The 21,393-nt window shown below is 31.9% G+C and overlaps 2 protein-coding genes across 9 annotated transcripts in view; one reads left to right on the forward strand and one right to left on the reverse strand.

The window, feature by feature from the left end:
* LOC145933922 (uncharacterized) overlaps positions 1-21,393 on the forward strand; it is a 179,488-nt gene that overhangs the window by 82,302 nt on the left and 75,793 nt on the right. Inside the window, exons 7-9 of the mRNA XM_083033980.1 lie at positions 2,907-2,948; positions 4,665-4,861; positions 4,955-4,996. Coding sequence (XP_082890106.1) covers positions 2,907-2,948; positions 4,665-4,861; positions 4,955-4,996 — 281 coding nt within the window. The remainder of the gene's footprint in view (positions 1-2,906; positions 2,949-4,664; positions 4,862-4,954; positions 4,997-21,393) is intronic.
* The window catches only part of LOC145933916 (dipeptidase 1), a 120,499-nt gene that overhangs the window by 50,935 nt on the left and 48,171 nt on the right, over positions 1-21,393 (reverse strand). The window lies entirely within an intron of this gene.

Below are 21,393 nucleotides of genomic sequence, written 5' to 3' on the forward strand. Positions count from 1 at the left end.
TCTCTACGGGATGCATTCTCGTTAAATGAGTCCTGTAACGAGGCTTCTCGCCAAACTCTTCTAACAGGGTCTTTCTTCCAGCTTCCTTGAACCGCTCTAAATTTTACGTCTCGCTATAACGACGACGGGAGATAAAAGCGGGAGTTTGGGCAGAGACGCTTATCTCGTTGTTCATAATTTCGGAAATCGGACAAGTGGGACGCGGCTGTGAGAATGATAAGTTTTAAGCTGTAAAGTCCTTGCAGAGTTTAACCATCGTTAATAGAGCGCCGTTGCGGCGTTGAGGATCAAAGTGGGAATAGAGGGAAAGCTCCAATAAAACGAATATAATTCATAGTCGCGGTCGCGTGTCGATGCCGCGCGCCAAACATCATCCGCGAGCTTTTCCGCTAAGTTGAAGACGCTCTCTCCACCTCTTTGCATGCGCGTGTGTGTGTGAGCACCGAAGCACGTTGGATAGGCAGGCGAGAAAAGGACTTGAGAGGCGGTGGGTCCACAGACCGAAAGCATTGTCAAGTTTTCGTATAAATTTCTCCTCGACGTGAATTCAAAGAATACCGCGGGAAGAGGGCGAACGAGGGTAAGAGAAGGTCGTATAAAGTCGAACCGGAAGGGGGTAGTCAAGACGAAACGAGAGCGGAGGGTTGGCCTAAAAAGGAGGTGGTATTCGAGTCTGCGTATCCCCTTATGTTCCCTTGCTTCTTGCCTTTATCGCGGTTGTCTCCTCGTTCTCTTAATTCCGGTGCAATTAACGGTCAGCACCGCCGAGAAATTAGTCCTTTATTCTCTCTTTCTCTCTCTTCCCCCCCCTCTCTCTCTCTTCTCTCTTTTACTTCCCTTCACATCTCTATTATATATCTTTATAGTTTCTATTTTTGTTTTCTCCTCTCCTCCAACTTTCTCATTCGTCCTTAAACGCGAGAAAGTCTTTATCGTTGCGTTCATCTATCTTTATTTTTTTAAACTTTAATTCAAAAATATCAAAAAAATTAATATTATATATATTGCATAAAAGTATAATAATTAGATATTCTTATTGATGTGTTAATATGTTAATATAGTGACATTTTTTATCTAGTTGCATAGTCAAGGGATTGGGACGTGACCTCTTTTATTTTATGCGCGATAAAGTTTGCGCTGTATTTATTTTGTAACGAGAGCAGCATCTCGATGCGGGTTTTATGTTAATTAGTTTAATCGAGTGATGCTGTAACGCTGTTGAATGTGTGTATGTATGTGTATGTGTGTAAACGTTGAATCGGACGAATGAACCGTGAACAGAAGCAATTTTCTGGACGTTAAACAACGCTTCGTTCTTTAAGAAGAAAGTTCTGATTTGCCGGAAATTCGATTATCACCATCGACGGCATTTCGCACGACTTGATTGAAAGGAAATAACGACAAATTTCATAATTATCGGGAGAATGATATGTCAGAATTATCAATGCGTATTTGTCATCGCAAACAATGTTCGTTTATTATCATTGCGTTTTCGAAATGCTCGTATTTCCCCGACTCTTTTAATCTTTACCTCCCGAAACGTTAATTTCGCTATTCTATCTTCGATCGTGTAAGCCGGTCGTTAAATGTAAATTTTCCGCGTGACAACAAGAGGGAACGCGACAACCGTGCGCGCGGTTTAGACTAGCGCGGATTAGACTTAATGAATTTACGCCATTTCGGCGGTCCGAATGTCGACAACGTGTGCAGAGATGCGCTAACATACGGGACATTTAGTCGGAATTAAGGACGACCTTTGTTCTCGCGCGAGCTGTCGCGAATGCTGTCCGCGAATTCGCACGTCTACGTACATATTTGTTTTGAGTAATGAGCACCCGCCGCAATTGGCACAAATACTAATGTGAAACGGAGAGGAAATGGGATGAAAGAGCTTTTGTCTCAAAATGTGCCTCGTCTGTCGAATAACCGGACAATAATTTATGTCATTGAAGATAGACGAGAATATTGGTTGACATATTGCGGGATATAATAATAAATACAGTATATGAGACACACACATCTCTAATCGATATATTTCAACGCTTTTTCCATCAATTTGAAATCGATTTTTTCCAATGATGTGTCAGTAAGCAAAAGTTTGGGCTAAAATTAATATTGACCGATTTTTAGTTTCAGCACACATACACACACACATATATAGCGTTTCCTTTTTTAAATAATATTTAACTTAATACACAAAAACTTTCACTTAAAACTCGATTACGAATGCATGAATGCACAGAAATTTTTATTTTAAACAATTTGGAGTTTCTTACGCACTTCGTACCATAAATACACGTTAGCTCTTTTAGGTCACTTCCTTTAATGACGGCTCCTTCGATGCTTTTAGTTAATTAACAATTATACGACTTCGGCAGAGAAGGCGGACGAGCAAGTTGCCTTTGTAAAAAGGAAGCTTGTCGAGGAAAGGGAAAGAGAGAAAGAGAAAGAGAAACGTTTCTTATTGGAATTAAATAATTTAATGCTCTGCGTAATTTTGCGAGCTCTTCTGGAAATTCCGAGTGAGCTCTGTTCAGCATTTAAATCGAAACTTCGGCCTTCGATATCCTTCGTGACGAAACAAAATAATGTGCATTATTGAATTAACTTTCAAATGTTGCGACGTTTTTTTTACACTAGAACAACACAAGCGCGCCATTCTTTGGTTTTATTTTTGGTTAAAAAAATGATATTTTTTCAAAAATAATATAAAGTTTTTGTTTAAACTTAATTAATATTTTTTCACAGAAATTAGCTGATTAAAGCGTTTGATAATTTAATATATATAATTAAATTTTAAATCAATATGTTAAAATAATATGTTAAAAAATTAAAATAGTAATATGTTGTAAATAATATTTGACACACACATATGTATATACATAATTTGAATATTTTTTTTTCAGATCAATGTGCTGTGTACTACAACTTCGTTATTGCACGTATCGGTGAGTGAGAAATTGTTTATTTTATATCATTTTTATAGCAGGTATATAATATGTATATATAATATGTTGTGTGTGTGAAAATATTAAAAATAATAATATATTTTAAATAATATGTTATGATATCTTATCCGCGATTAATATTTTTTGACAAAAATCAGCAAATAATTGTCAAAAATATTAATCAAATTCAAAATATTATAACATCTTTTTCTAAAAAAAGCATGTTAATTGTAAGTCGATTCTCGCAAGTATTGTTGCATCTTTTCCGCGATGCTGATTGACTGTTTCGATTTGCATTGTGCGTTATATTCGTAACATCGAGAGGCTATCATCGCGAGGGTAGTAGTTTAACAATTTGTTCAAAATAAAATAAAATAAAATAATATGTTTTAAATAATATGTTATAATACTTTAAACTCGATTAATATTTTTGATAGTTATCAGCTGATTTCTGTCAAAAAATATTAATCGTGGATAAGGTATATTATAACATATTTAAAACTAATATTATTATTTTATTTAATTTTATTTTGAACAAACTGTCAAACTGCTAATCCTCGCAATGACAATCTCTCGATGCTACGAATATAACATACAACGCGAATCTTGACAGCCAATGAGCATCGCGGAAAAGCGACAACAATAAACTTTGATATATGCGATATATAACCTATTATTTAATACATATTATATTATTTTAATTTTTATAACATTATTTTAAAAATTAATTAGTAAATTGATGCTTTAATCAGCTGACGCTTTAATCATATATGTCATGTAGAGCTTCAATTAATTTTTTTTCAGTAGTAATATAAGACATTAATCAGACGTTTGTGATTGCTCGGTAGATACACTCACAAATTATTCAAATGAATTATTATACAACAAATTAATTATATAACAAATTAATTATTTTTTACAATAATCAAGCTTCAAATACACAAGACATCTCGAAAATATTTCTATGAATACGAGAGAGAAAATTGTTGTATTATTGCGGAGAAAGAGACATTCTCTCTCTCAATGTCTCTTAATCAGCTGATTTTTCTGTCAAAAAATATTAATAAAATTTGCTAATTAAATATTCTAACTTACCTATTTATATTTATATTGTGTATGTTATAATTTGCTAATTAAAATTTAAAATAATAATATAGTAAAAGTTATAAAATAGTAATACGTTGTAAATAATATGTTATAATACCTTATTCTCGATTAATATTTTTTCTTTCTAAAGCTTCTATATCTTTTCGAACGAATCTCCTTCGAGTTTTAATTAATTATTAATATTAAGTCATGTATATAATATCGCGCGCGCGCGCGCTATTAGCATGAAGTTGCCGATGTTTGTAGCTTCGGCCATTACCGAAACGCCGCGAGTATCAGGCAGTTGGAGCTGCGTCCCGCTGTGATTAATTAGTAAGCATAATCGTTAGAAACGATTTCTAACCTTTGTATTGTAATATTTATCAATCGCATATCATAATTTCAACGTTAATATGTAGTCGTAATTGTTCGAAACGCATATTTCGCGAAAAATTCGATGCAAAATCTCTTGCCAACATAACCCAACTTAATCTGTTGTCGCGCGCGCGAATGTGTTGCGATCCGTGGATATATCTATCGTTAATTCTAGCTTACATATTTATATTGTGTATGTTATAATGCGAAATAATAAGATTATTCTAATATATGTATGTATTTCATTTGTTACAGATAGCATTGCGATACACAGTGCGATTCACGCGTCGTGTCGGGAGTGCCGTATAAAGTTTCGCGTGTCGGGAGTGCCGTGTAAAGTGTCGGGCGATCGTAATTATTTGTATTTTCGCGAGTGTCGTGAGTGCTACCATGGACCAGGAGAGGAGGAGGAGGCCCGGGGAGGCATCGGGCGACGTCGGGGCAACTATGAGGTATGCACAATAAAACATTTTTTCTAAACTGTTTATGAGATATTCGACACACACATATGTATATACAACATAATTTGAATATTTTGTTTTCAGATCATTGTGCTGTGTACTACAACTCTGCTATTGCGCGTATTGGTGAGTGAGAAATTTATTTTATAATATTTCTATAGCGGTATGGGGGTATATATTATATAATATGTTGAAAATATTAAAATAGTAACATGTGTTTTAAATAATATGTTATAATCTTATCCGCGATTAATATTTTTTGACAAAAATCAGCTCTGATAATTGTCAAAAATATTAATCGAATTAAAAATATTATAACATCCTTTTCTAGAAAAGGCACGTTAAGTCGATTCTTGCAAGTATTGTTGCATCTTTTCCGATGCTGATTAACTGTTTCGATTCGCATTATGCGTTATATTCGTAGCATCGAGAGACTGTTATCGCGAGGGTTAGCAGTTTATCAGTTTGTTCAAAATAAAATTAAATAAAATAATATGTTTTAAATAATATGTTATAATACTTTAAACTCAATTAATATTTTTGATAGTTATCAGCTGATTTCTGTCAAAAAATATTAATCGTGGATAAGGTATATTATAACATATTTAAAACTAATATTATTATTTTATTTAATTTTATTTTGAACAAACTGTCAAACTGCTAACCCTCGCGATTACAGCCTCTTGATGCTACGAATGTAACGCACAACGTGAATCTTGATAGGCCAATGAGCATCGCGGAAAAGCGACAACAATAAACTTCGATATATGCGATATATCGACTTTACATATCTTTTTTAGAAAAGGAATCGCATTGCTCTAACATTTCTTATTTCGTTTGCCTGCTGTTTCCATAATCAGATTAAAATTTTACGTATTTTACTTCGACCGTCACATCATCCTGACAGTCAATTTGCGGAATTTTATATTTGTGATTATAAATGTATTTTATATTTATATGAATTAAATTTATTTTGCGCATTGCTATATATACGAAGTATTTTCTGTTTATTTCGCGACTCATTAAAAATATTTTAATTTTAGCGCCAATAGATATTTCTATTAAACAAATAGAGAGAAGAAAAGCAATAAAAATCGCTTGTTTTTTTTATTTAAAAAATTCCATAATAATTAATAATTTTCTTGATATTATAATAGATTTGTTGGCAATTATTGTTTACGGTTATAAAAATGTGGAATACATAAAATGATAGATTAATACATATGTTGATGTATACAATGTCATAAAAAAAATCCAAATAACAGCATTGTTTTCAAATAAAACTCTGCATTAATTAATATTATATATTGAAACATATTTCAATAAATCTGTCAGAATAATAATTTAATCAAAAGCACTTTATAACATAATAATAATTTTAATATAACATAACAGAATTTTAATAAATTTTATATGAATCCAGTAAAAAGTGGCGTTCGCGTTCAAATTTCAGAAAAATTTATTTAAAAAATCTATATAATCCATTGAAAGTATGCAATTTCTGATACACCGCGTATATAACAGCTTTTATATCACCCCAGCATTTCCATTAAATTTGCGCGCTTCACGCTCTCATATATCGGCAGAGAGATCTTTTCTTCTTGCCTTGGCCCGTCTCCCATCCCGGCAATAAATTTCATCGAAGTTCTCGCGCTTGTATGTCATTTTCGCGATGACATACAATACACGATGCTTCATGCATCCTTGCAAAATCTTTCGAGAGCGAAGAGCTTCAAGCTTCGTCTTGAGAAATTGAAACACGATTCATGGCTATTCCTTCGCGTCTGTCCGAGATATTGTTTTCCTTCACGTCCACCGTGCGTGCGAGACAATCGATTTTCTCGGTCCTAGAAAAAGACTCCCCGCAGTGGCAACTGTCCCTCTTGCTCAACGTAACAGTGAAATTAATTGAAAACGCGCTTATGCATCAGCGGTGAAGCCAAGATCTCTTATTCTCGGGGGGCACTGTAATGTATTTGCATCTCCATTAATCTATCTCCACTGTATATGTCTATTTTATTATTAAACGCAGTTTTAAAACATCCATTTATTATGCCGATTATAACAAAATTGAATTAAATTAAATACCGTACACCAAATATTATTTTTTTTAAGTAGGAAGGCAGAATCGCGCGGTGAGAAAATCATAATAATTGTACACAAAAATACAAATATATGAAAAGTATTAATGCATATTAAGAATGTACGTATTTTATTTTTCTTATATAATTAGAAATAGATATAAAAATTTTTTGAGCGCGCTCTTACAACGTCTCATAAACTAGAGCATCTGCTTTTCATTGTCTCTTTCGCTCCGTTGAGTCTGTCGCGCATGAATTTCCATATTTTCCTCGTTTCCCGATTGGGCTATAACTTCTACGAAGTGATGACTTCTTTTTTTTTCTTGTCTCGAGAGAGAGAAAACTTTGGTCTCTCTACGAGAGTTAACTTTGCGCTTGCCCAAAGTACTTTCGACCGCCACCTTGTTTTCTCGTTCTGTCGCGAATCGACAATGAGAGATGCATAAAACATTACCGGGCTCCGATTTCCTAATCCTGCAGCATAGCATGACGGCTGTATTATCTAAATTTTTCTTCTGGAAAACGTTTATCGATGATGAGTATTTTGATCTATGCGCGATTTGATACATTCAATTTTAAAACACTAATGTAAAGTTACGGTCATTAATGTCTTTTTATATATACAATAATTGAAAGATTATATATCTTTATTATAATTATCTTAATGAAAGATATTACCTATATTATATAGCTATATTATATATATAGCTTAAGTCTCTTTAGATATACACACATGATGAACTAATAAAAATTAAAACTTTAATTATTTCCGAAATTGCAATAGATAGAGGAAACTTAATAATGCAACAATAACATAGTTAACATAGTTATTTTTGGTGTGTTTCTTTTTTCTCTCGTACATTAAAATAGTTTCACGTACGTTGTTCTGAACGACGCTGAGCGAAGTACATGGATAACTCGGTTATCCCATATTCATCTTGTCCTAAGATAGCAAAATTAAAGAATTTTTACTAGCGAATTAATGTCGAATGACGAAAAAATACATTTAAATAATGGATTATAAAGTTATTGATCTATATAATGTTCAAATAAAAAGAGATTATCGATTTGTACATTAGCAAGAATTTTACTATACATACATAATTAATATTAATGCGCAAATCAATAATCTCTGTTTTCGTTTTAACATTAAAAATAATTTGCTAATAAAAATTTTACTACATAAATCACAATTAAAAATTGATTGATTGAATTCGACTACCCCGATATCAAACATTTAAACTTTAATACATTAACATAATTATAACATTTAAATAATAATAGACGTAATCACAGGAAATTATTATACACACATTTATGAGACATAAAAATACAGAAAATTCTTCACGCGCAAGCATGTTAGTAAGCAGCGAAGATAGAATCGAGCTATGAAACTTGGATAAGCGAAATTAATCGCGACTGATCCGTCGCTTCCGCTTCTTCAGTACTCCGTGGAGATGAAAGATGCATAAAACATTATCGGTAGTCTCTTCGCCGACAGCATGGCGTAATTACTGATCCGTCTCACCTTTTCGGATCGATTATCCTCGGCATGACATTCCGATTTATTTCTCGTAATTAATTTGCGGACGATGAAAACGCGACGCGGTGGGCGATAATGCAACGATATGCGAGATGGAAACACGAATATGGTGATAATCTCGTATCTCGATATCGTAACAGGCGAGAAATCGTTTGACCAAGTTGTCATCGTAAGTTGTGATCTGGTAACGTGTAACGAGGATCGAAGAACGACGTCACCGTTGCCATATCATCGACATTAAAATGCGATTTTTCGAACATAATTGAAAAAGAGAGAAAGAGAGAGAGAGAGAGAGGGTGGGAGGGAGGGAGGGAGGGAGGGTGGAGGGAAGAAAAGGAAAGAGAGAAACTTTTGTTCTGTCGTCAAGTCCGAGTGCCTTGATCGAACTTTGAAAAGCTCGGCCAACTCTTGCCATCTTTCTTCTTGATCTTTTCTTTTCTCATCCGTCCGATGATGAAAGATGCATAAAACATTAACGGTATTCCGTTAGCTGCAAACCAGCATCCACTATCTTCTCATTGAAAAGATATCTTCCTTCCGTTCTCGATTTTCGATTCGGTGTGTGAGCGCACATAGTATTTTTGTTGCCACCGTGTTTATGAAAAAACTCTCGTAAAAAATGAATCGGGTCACGACCTGATCCTTACCGTCGTCACTTCTCACCACGTTGCGTCGAGACCTCTCTCGTCCATTGACCTTATCGTGCTTGCCGATATCGATCACCCTTTCGCCGATTTCTTTTCTTTCTTTGTTTTAACTTGTTTCTTCCGCAACTAGTTTCTCTACCTCAGAACCATGCCATCTTTTTTACTTTTGTAAGAAGCGTCAATAATCACTGTTGTTTTTCTCACAGAACCTTTTTAAAATAATTATAAAGCGCTTTATAAATTTTATATATATATATTAAACTACTTTCTTTGTGTTGGCATTTTTATATAATTTAGTTCATCAAAATATAATTTTTAAATGTGTTTGTGTTATTTGATATATAAGTAAAATATTTCTTATATTTTGAAGAATTATATACACACACAAACATACATATACATACAGATTCACATATTAAAAGGTCTATGATTGATCATTAGAAATGTTTTTCTAATTTTTTTATCTTTTAATTCATTTGCGTAGATATAATTTTTGTTGAAATTTAATATAAAATCACTAATTAAAGAGGAGATAAAAAGTTTTATATTTTATAATATGCACGTATGTGATAAACGGAAAAAAAATTATAGATACATCATGAGTACATATTAAAAAAGGAATCTGTATTAAACTCACAAATTCTGATTAAATTTCAGATAATGCGTAAAATATTTTAAAAATTAAGTATAGCGAACAAGAGAGATACAATGGACTCTCAATAAAGCATATCTATATTGTAATGAGTAATTGAAGTTTTACAGCAGAATAACGTATATGATTGTGGATCACAAATTTTTCCATTTTCAAATAATTGGAAAAATTCATATATTACATATTTGAATCACATTATTACATTTTAATGTACTTCATTACTTTTATTTTACAACTGTTATTTATATATACATATATATATAATTATATTACATACTATTATATATTATTTAAATAAAGTTACCTAATCTTTTAGTTGTGATCTAAAATAAAGAGCAATGAATATAGAAAAAGCGATGTAAATATTGATCGGAATGTAAATATTGAACAACTTAACGGAATGAATATCGAATGGAATAACAATTATTGAGTTATTGCAATTCGATTTATCTTTGTCAGATTATTTTTTTGTTGCTTAATCAAAAATATCAATTACGTATTACCTGATAATAAAATTAACAATTTTTATTTGTGCGCCATTAGTTTGTTTATTAGTTAATTTATTAATATAAGTGTACGAAAAACATAATCATATAAATCGGCGATTGTGTATGAGTAATGGATATTCACTAGTGAATTTTGTACTGAAAAGCTTAAAAAAATAGATTATCAATTTCGAGTAATTTTTTTAGATTTACTGCGTATTTGCTAAGATTAGTGAGTAAAATATAAAGAATCATTGAATAATTTTGCCGTTAACATCTGTAGGATCTTTAATAGAAACGCAAACTGTTTTCTGAACGATGTCGATATTTTAAGTGGCAATTCCCGAATTGCTGGCGCGTAAATAATTTAGACGAATAAATTTACCTTATCCGTTTGAGATGACTTGAGAGAGTCTAGGGACAAATAAGATCGACTTTTCCTTTGCGTTAAATGCTATTTAAGCGATCCTTGCTAGGTAACTTATATGTTAAATACAAATATCCTGTCATAAAACACATGTTGCTTTAATTTAAATAAAACAACACATAATTTTTGTAATAATATAATATTATATATATATATATATGTGCGTATATATATATATAATTAATACATATATAAAACATAAAATACGATATACAAATGCTTTTGCTTTAAAAAATATATATACATATTTATACATGTTTTAGAAAAATGGAATTATTCCGTGTATAATTATCATGATTTAGATATTATGTAAAAAGAAAATAACAGTAAATTATTAAATATTAAATAATAAATTGTTTGTAAATTTTTAATACAAATGATAGAAAAATAACTGACAAAGAAATCATTGAGTTGCACTTCGTTTTTAATGGCAATAGTTTAAAATTTTTATCATAAGTAAAAAACCTATTCTAACAAGAAAAAATATTTTAACAAAAAGATATAATGTGATAAAAATCGCAAAATTTAAACAATTTATTCAAATTGCTCCATTATTTCTTGACATTTCAATGAAGTATAGAGCTTCTGAGTTTTTTAATTTTTAAATTTTTTCCAGAAGACTGACAACCCTTCCAAAAGTCATATTCGCGATATTTAGAGCGCGCAGAAAATACGGTTGAGCGATTTCTCGAGAGAGAAAACCTCTCACAAAATTCTCGTGGCCGTGGGAAAATCGCCGCGAGGCGCAAAAATATTGTCGCGAAAAAAATCATCTCGGAACCGTCCCCGTAAACGGCGACAACTGAAAAATCGATGCGCTCGTTAAAACGATGCCGCTCTGCTGGTTTCAGTCGCGGTCGTATTCGAATGTGTAGTTTTGTGTTCGCATACATTTTTTCCGGTTCTTTATTGATTTTTTGGCTAATCTCACAAAACAATGTTTCGCCTTTAGATGTTTAAACATTTCCATAAAAATTATTTTTTAATTATCTCTATTTAATTATGTATATATAATTATCTATAAAATAATATATATACATAATATTAGTTTTTAGTTATCTGCAGAATATCCGCGATCTTTTTTCTTGACTGGCAGATTCTTTTCCAGATTGTACAGCATCTCTAAGGTTTTAAAATATCTCGATTCGCTATCGAAGAAAAGATTTGGCACGGCAAGAATGGTTAAGATGTAATATTAGAATCGACTAGCCAGCTCGCCGTTTTCTATGTATCGCGATTTATTGTTCTTATATATAGTATAATATATGTTTTATTGTTGTTTTCTGTGTTGTTTTCAATGTGTATTTTTCTTCTAACGGAAAACAAAGAGGAAAAAATTGAAATGAAAAAAAAAGATTATCTCTCTTTTTCGCTTTATTTAATTTACCATGCATATAAATTTAAAATCAAGAATTTAAGATTCTTATGCTTTTAATCATTAATTGATTACATAAAGCATTTGTAGTTCTTCTAGTTTTTAGCATAATTATACGTTATATGCGCTGCACGCTCAAAATTGAAGCTACACATTGCACAAGTACTTATATAAGTACTCCTGACAAGAGAAATATATAACAATTTCTTTAATAAGATGAATTGAGATTAATTTTACTTTAAGAAAATTTTTATTTAAATTATTATTCTATTTTTGACGCAAATTATAATTTTCCTGCAAATTTCCTTTCAGTAAAAATTTATTTCAAATAATTTAAAGAACGCTTGATGTATACTATACTACGCATAATATGTACTTATAACTTTGAAACACACTATAAATCGTCTAACACGAGAAAACTTCTTATCCATATATTTAAGAGCTTTTACGAAACCCACCATCTCTTGTTGGTTTGTCCGCTATCGAATCTCCATTGTCAAAAATTACGGCACACTACTTTGGTCACGATTTAATAGCCGCGCTATTTTGCGAACTTTGCCGAGAAGTGGCGCGAATGAACTTTCTTCTAAAGTACGCTTAAGTAATGCGGCTTTTGGATGATCTCGCTCACTTCTACGCGAAGTAATATTTTTAAAATACTATTTGTAATTTGCGTTAGATTTTGAGATCTCATTAAGTGCAAACACGCAATATGTAATTTAATACTACGTAATAGAAATAAACGATTAATTTAAAAAATCGTTATTTTATATAGTTAAATGCATTTTTTAAATAAATATGTTTATACATATATAAGAAAAAGAAAATCAAAATTCTTTCTCAATTATTCTTTAAATTGAATTTTTGAACGTTATCTGTTACAATTTTATTATTTTTTAATCAGATATACAAATTGATACGTAAAATTGTTAAAAACAAGAAATATTAATCATACGAAAAAGCACTAGTTTTATTGAATAAAATACATACGTACATTCACACGTACTTATATCAATTTGTCTCGCTCGCGATATCGGATTTCCCTCTCGATTTCTGGCCTTCTTCCTGTCGCATCATAGCTTCAGCCATTTACGATCCCTTTCAGAGCTATCGGGTCTTCCACGGTCGAAAGATTTCACGTTAAATCGCCGGCAGTCAAGTTAAATGAAAACGTGTTTTCCGCGCCCTTCGTACGTATTTCAGTGCTAATGGTCGTGGTTGGAAATGCAATCGATACATTTGAGTCTCAATAGTCTTATTCATTCGATAGTTTGTTTCTTTAAAAAATATTGACATTATTTGATATTCGAACCGCAAAATTGGTTAAAGAATCGGTATCGAGATATTTTCTGAATTGTATCCAAGATGTAAATGATTAAAAATTATAAAGTTTTGAGAATCTAAGAATTTAATGAGAAAATCCTGTTTTTTACAGTTTATTTTTTAGCATTAATAGATATTTAATTTGGCAGCTTGGTATATATTGATTATACATATTTTGTATAATTACACTTAATCTTATAATTCAAAAGATACTTGAAATATTTTGTAAGATTTTCAATGAAAAAGAATGAATTTTGAAAAATTAAAGAGTTTTTATCGGCTTTTCATTAAAATATGTATCGATAGCCTGAAGCGGCTTATATTGACATATTGACATTACATCTCATACGTGCGATATGATGTTCGTCTCTATCGTATGAATATTTGGAGTGTTGTACATGTTAACTGATGTTGATTTTGGCATTCGTCGATTTTTCATATCGAATAATTACTGTTGCATATCGCTTTTCTAGATTTTAGAAAACAATTAAAAAAACACACACAAAAGCTTTGAAAGTCTGCAATACTGATTCTTCATCACAATACCGTGCAAAACATATTGTGCCAGGCGCCGTTGAACAATTCCGTGGTAAATTATTTACACATAAAATATCGAGATGTCGGGTGCAGCCGCAGTAGACGGTCTCTCGCAATGGTGAACGTTAATCCAAAGAGTAGACGAACCGCGCGCTTCCAATCCGGATTTTTCCAGTCTCCCTCTTGTGCACGAGACCGACGCATAAAGGCCAGTGGTCACAAGCCTGACGGTAAAACGGCGTCCCGAGCGATATTATATAATATTCACCCGTAACTCGACGAAGCGTGAAGTGTTTCCTACCGCATGATGGCCATAGTCTCCACGACCCTGCGATTTAGTCGGACCCACAGGTGAGCGAGGTGCGTCAGACACCACTACAGGCAGGTGCACGAGGGTCGATGATCCCTTGTCAAACTTTCGATACAAGAGATGCCTTTTGATCGGAACCGCTGAATCGCGCAGCTCGTTATTGAAAATTACGAAAATATTCAAACGCATACATGAAACGATTGAAACAGAAATTGAGAAGAATATAAATGGATAATGAATTTTGATATACACATATATAAATAAAATATTTAAAAGTTTATAAATAATAATAATAATAATAATTTATGTGCGTATTAACCAAGTTATATATACGGCTTCTTTAATTTATAATAGAGCTCGATAAACTGCTTTTAATTATATTATTGTATTATCATAATTATGTGAACGTATTAATTTATTATTATGTCGATAATATTATTGTGCAATAACATAGAAACTTCGCAATATGGTTCATGTAATTTTTCATTATTATAATTCGTAAAATTTAAGCGTGCTCGAAGCGTTTTTAATCTCTCCTTTTCATCTTTTCAATTCAATTTGATCTTATTAACCGATTTTTATGACACTATTGCGCGAGAATGCAACGTCGCCGAAAATATGGCACACACGACAATCACCTCGTTAGCTCGACATTCGCATGAAAAGAACCCATTCGTCGCAAAGCTCGAAATTTTTCAGGGACAGAGATAGGTGAGAAAAGAAAATTATGAAGGGGCGTTTTGTCCACGGAGGAGTCGCGGGGGGGCTCTCGCGAACTTGTCGCTTTTCGAGGACGCTATTGTGCTCGCCTATTGGCTGGATCGCACACAATTTTTCACCATACTCTTCCCTCGGGATACCTTAACTTCTTTCCATCTCCTTCTATCACTTTGATACTTTTGCGAAAAAATGATTCATTGATAGCTTTGAAAATGACGCACGATTATTTATTGAATTAAATTCACTGTGAAAGTACGTAACAATGATACAATATTTAAGCATTATCGCAACAACAATTTCTATATATATTTCTATCTTTTATATAAAAAGAATATACTTATTATGTATATATATTTTTTAAAATTCTTTTTTTAATTTGTGCAAAAAGTGATTTTGTAAACTTGCATCTCTTTATACTGCTGCATTTTACAATTAGGATTTTGGGAATTCTATGACATTTTTGTATGCTTATATTTTTATTGTTGTATTGTATATTTCTTTTCCATTATTTAATTCTACCAACATGTTTTCGATTTAAACGACTAAAATGAATGTCTTGTTCAAATAACAAAGCAATGAAAAAAGATCTCCTTTTTGTGAAAATCATATAAGAAAGAAAATCGTGTTAAAACGTTTAAGATAAAACGTAATATTAAAATAAAATTGTTATCAAAGTTCACTCGGCGATATGGAGAGATCATATCGATAATATTTATATTTTTCATTGGAATGCAACTCGAACAAGCCGATTGTATTAAAATGAGTTTATCTGTAGAAATTACAAAATGCTATGCAAATTACAACGATACTAAAGAGATGGTTACAAAAGGTACAAGAAATTGAAGCGTTTGATTATACCTAAAGCTGCCCGTCGCCGATATTGCCTTTATCGTTCTATCGTGTTACTTGCACTGACTGCACTTTATCCGCTGCATTCTAGTGAAACGTTGTCCCCATTCTGCCTCGTCGGACTTTTTAAACGGGATTTTTAAATCGATCAACCGCAAGTGATTTGTATGTTCTCGTCAAACTGTTTTCAAAATTTTGCGTGTCGTTTACAATTTAACGAATGTATATCTTATTTTCTCCCTGTGAAATACAACATATTGCTTTCTAACATGTATTGAGTTTGTTGCAATACAAACAATGATAAAGAAATAACGTAGTATTATCTTGATCTGTTTTCTGTGATGATAGTTTAAGAAACTTCAATTCTAGTTAAATTCTCACTTAAGATTCACGCTTGCAAAAGTGACAACTGCAGCGAGATAATTTCGAATCTCTCCCCTCTAATTATTTGCGGTCGCATCTCTTACAGTCTACGCACGTTGCCGGCCACGTGAATGGAATCTCAAACGACGAAAACTTAATTTCCGAGATCTGACAAAGAAACATTTCCAATTGAGCCCTCCTTGATTTTGATGATAATTCTGAATATCGAAACAGTAAGATAAACGCAGAAATATTTTAAACAAAAATTTTGTCATTTAAAGTATTTTATAATGTGTTTTTTTTTAAGAAATAATTTTAAAATGTAAAAAACTGCACACAATTGTACGATAATTCGAGAAATTGTATAGAGAACTGCACGACGACTCAGATTAACAATAGCATAGTATTATGTCTCATGACACACATCGTCTCGCTCTATTTTCTTTATTTCCTATTTGTACTAACAAATTGTCAGAAAATAGATATTATCAGATATCTCTCAATATCGCAGATCTCATCTTAAATGCACGGATGCAAATTTATTACAGTCAACTGAAAGCATAGTTGAAATATTAGCTGAAATACAATCTGCAGAACTATACATCTACGGAATGCATTAACGTTAAAGTACGGAACCCTTCTCTTACGTATTCCGCATAGAGACATTAAAACTACATTAAAGACCGAACATTCCTTATTCTTTCTCGACGCCATCGATGCTTGTTTTTTCTCTTAGAACGATTTTAAATTAATGTTCACCGTAGCGTATAAATTCAAGATACAATTTAACACCAAATTCCGATAAATACGAACTCGCGAACATGAATCGGAAGTGAAAAGAGAAAAATTATTGTGCATTTCTGTCATTTTTGTTATAGCTTATCATTGTTTATACATAAATATTACGGATTTTCAAATACGTTTTTTGACGAACAATATTTTTTTTTAAAACGTTGGCTTTCTTTCTTATATCTTTTTCATTCATGTAAATTATATTGCCTACTATGTATAAGTTCACGTTATTGGATTTTTTGACAGTACCCATTTTTTTAGTAAAATTTTTTAGTAAAACTGAAAATATTTGATCTTCGATTTATTTTGAACAATTTGATTCAAAGGATACAAGTACAAATTAAATATACAAATGCAAAGAATTTTGTATATTAAATTGTTATATATAGTATGATAAATATTTTACGGGGGTTGGTATTATTAAAAATAATATCGAAGAAGCAAGTTGAATATAAATTTCCTCATTGGACATCCGTTCTTACAATCTCTTCTCTTTCTGTCTCTAGACTTGGTATTGCGTATTTCCATATAGCTTTGGTAACCGGATAAATTACCAGAGATACATTTTCCTTCAGGAAATCAAGCGATCTGGAGGATTTCCAGCGTCGATGTCTCGAGGCAGTCGGAAATACGCGACTCGGTATAGCAGAGTACTGAGTCGCGCAAGGGGATCAATAAGATAGAGATCAAAGACATTGAACATGCTTTCGAATCCGAGTGTGACAAAAATCTGAGCTGGCAGATCAACCATGAATTGCACTGTACATGTAATACAAATAGAAATATAGACGTAAAAGTAGGCATATGCATATAATATCGCGATTAAAATACATCTGATCGATTAATAGTTAGCCAATACTTAAATGTTAAAATATTCAATAAGATTTTATATTTCTTTTAATCTTTTGCACTCGACGTATTTATACACAGCATTGATAATTATTGATTCATTATTTAAATACACACATGTTTTCGTAATTTACATATTTATTCATATTTATGTATTTAAAAAATTTATTTATTATAGCATTTAGTATCTTTATTGGATAATGAATAAAAGTTAATTAAATCATTAGAACTCCAAACATTTTAAAGTTAATATACTTGATACATTTTTATAGTACATAAATTTATGTAATAGGGATATTGAAATATAATGATTAACATGTAGCATTTAAAAAATATCCTGTATCTTGTCATGAACGCCGATTGCTTTGATTTACGCAAGTTAGGCTTCTTCACACTTATAAACATGACAAGTAAATACATATATTTTATCATCTAGATGAAACGATCCCTTAGGACATATAAAGGAAAGAAAAACATAAGCGTACTTCTGCGCTCATGATAGAAAATAAAAACAAACTTAAGAATAACATAAGAAAAGATCAGATAGCAAAGTTACTTCATCTATACTTGTATATATATTTGGAATGCCCTCATATATCCCAGCAAAAAGTCTGGGAACGATATTTTAACTTGAGTATACATATCGCGACGAAACTAGCGGGAAGTACTTTAGCCTATAATTATGAGGAGACTAATCAGGCAGTTAATTACAATATTGCACGTTCCGTTTATACCTCGGCGCATAGCAGTTTTATTATTTATAATGGAATATCGATCTCTCTCTCTCTCTCTCTCTCTTTCTCTCTCTCTTATGATTCTTCCGTGTCATCCGGCATGCATGGTTAATAAAGCCTTTCTAGGGCGTTTCATATATGGGCCATATTATGCAAACGGATTATATGTTACGCAGCGGGACTGTTGTAATGTGTAGCACGATGAATAATAAAATGTATTACGTCGGTTGCGTGATATCGAGAGTTTCTTAGGCGCGCTCGTCCGATATATGTAAAGTCTTTCCGAAAATTGCATACTATCAGATATATTAACAATTTCTTCATACGATAGGAAAAAAGACGGGACGATAAATTGCATTTTATAGCGCACGAATTATTTTATTGTCGAAAACTCCGTAAAATGCTGTGTTCAAAACTGCAGATAATATTACGGTTCCCAAAATCGGCCAAATCGGATAATTATTCGAATAGAATAATTGGACTCGATTCATTCCGAACGTAATTCCGCGGGGTATTGTTTGTGGAAATAAGAAGCTTACCGCTAACCGTTCAATTTTACTGCATTATTTCGTTCGATGTTGTTGCAGTTATATTTGCTTGCGTATTAGTGAAACTCATTTGTTACCGCATTTTATTTTTCGCAAGGGGCTTGATAATGATTTCGGAAATCTTTGCTAGACATTTATGAAAGCTTTAGTACGAACTTTTTAATTTTTATATATGTGCATTGTATTATATAAATAACAACACAATATAAAAATTCTACATTAGAATTGTCGATTATTATGATTGGCATTATGAATCGCTTTTATATGATATATGAGTGCTGAAGTTATGAGGGGAATTTAATAATATCAAGTCTAAAACCAATCTATCTGATTTACAATGAAAATTAAGTGTCTATCTTTCTTTTCCTTTCTCTTTCTCTCTTTCTTTCTCTACTATTGATCTATTTCTTTGTTTCTGATTAAAAGAATTATAACATCTAATATATATTTTGTGTTTCTATTTATTTCCAATATTATATCGACACTAAAATTGGTAAAATGGCTTAATATGGACATTGTTAATATAATTTATATAAAGTCTATTAATTTGCAATAAATTAAATGTGCGATTAATGGATAAATCGAAATAAAATTGAAAATCTGTTTTTTATAAAGGAAGTAGATTGAGCATAAGAGCAATTTATTGTTTCCTGGCAACTAAAAGAGCTATCAAGGTAAATCGAATTATGTAGCAACGGAGTAATATAATTCGACTTTAATTAAAAATTTAATAAAATCTACCGTGTTTCAATCAACCGTCATAATTATATCTTATGAAGAGGATTAATTAAATTGTCAGAAGTTTGTGTACATAATTCATGCTGTAAATTAATAAATAAAAAGATGCAATACAACACATAGTATTAAATTTGCATAAGTGATCTGAATCATTCTCGTAGAATGGCGAGCGATTAATTAATCGTTTCATTTCACTCAATTTGTCGAATAACAGCTTATAACGTTGCCGTAAATCAGGTTCATATGTTATGCCGTCATTTCTTCGACAGTACGTGATGTTCATAAGGATATCTTATAAATAGTTTCGAAGTCGTTTATACATATTTATGTAGGATATTCTAGAAAATTCTCCTGTGTCTTGATTCTTTGATAAATTTTAATTTTCTTTTTTCTTAAAGAAATCCTTGAGATAAAATAGTATATTTATTGCATATTTGTATAATGTTGCAAAAAAATATATATATCTAATAATTAAATCATAAAACAACTCTTAAAAGAGAAAGTTCACTTTGGGAAAGCGATAAATATTTTGTGATAAAAGTGTGAACCTGCGACCGAAATTTTTTTTACTTACAATTAGTCTGAAATATTACAGAAATTTCGCGAGAATCTATCTCTATCATAAATCATTTTATTACATCCAAAATATTTAGTTTGCATAGTCCATGTAGCGCAAATACATCTAAATTGATTTTGCGATATGCTGTCATGCACTTTGCATCCCTATGACAACACTAACGATGTTTCAAAGGACATACCAACCAGACGTCAGTAAATACACGTTAATGCGTGTTGACAAAATCTAGTAACTCTCGTCCGCCGGTATATATTTGCATCAACCCTTTCGTTGCAATTATAATTTAATATGGCGAACAATATAAACACATTCGCAAATTAGTCTTTCCATTCGTATGTCTATTCATCACACGACGAATTAAAAGCTCAATATCGGTCGAGATTATATATTCTATTTAAAAAACAAACGATCGACAGTAGAAAATAATGTATGATATTTTGAACGAAGAGCTCTATTTCGGGAGGGAATTATTTTTAGATCCATATTGACAAGTCCGGGGAAACATGTCATCGAGAACATGTCTCTCGTGCCGGAAGGATGAAAATGTCTCGTGTCAACTTGACACGTTCTTAAAGTTTCCCCAAACTATTCGGACACATTCTGTACACAGCATGATTGAAAGACGTATTCGGGGGTTTAACTAGATATAATCTCTAGATAGAATTCAAATACCCGCGTCGTTTTATTATCAATGTAAATACATGCCCTGAAATTCTCTTCTCCCAACGATTCGCTATATAAAAAGGTAAACGAGAGTCGAATGGAAATTCGATAATAATTATTGCATTCAGTACCAATGGGATCCTCTTCCTCCCTCTTTCTTGTGGACCGTCGAAAATCGCGCCTGTGGCGTCCATAAATTTCGTTATACGACATTACGCAACTCTCAGATTGGTTTAGGTACGCCCGAGAAGCTAGACAAATGCTTGCATTTATCAGTCGATCCTTCTATCCTTCGCACCCGATAATTCGA

Source organism: Prenolepis imparis, unplaced genomic scaffold, assembly GCF_030444845.1.
Source record: "Prenolepis imparis isolate NDT839.2.m4 unplaced genomic scaffold, iyPreImpa1.0 SCAF_3, whole genome shotgun sequence".
NCBI lineage: Eukaryota > Metazoa > Arthropoda > Insecta > Hymenoptera > Formicidae > Prenolepis > Prenolepis imparis.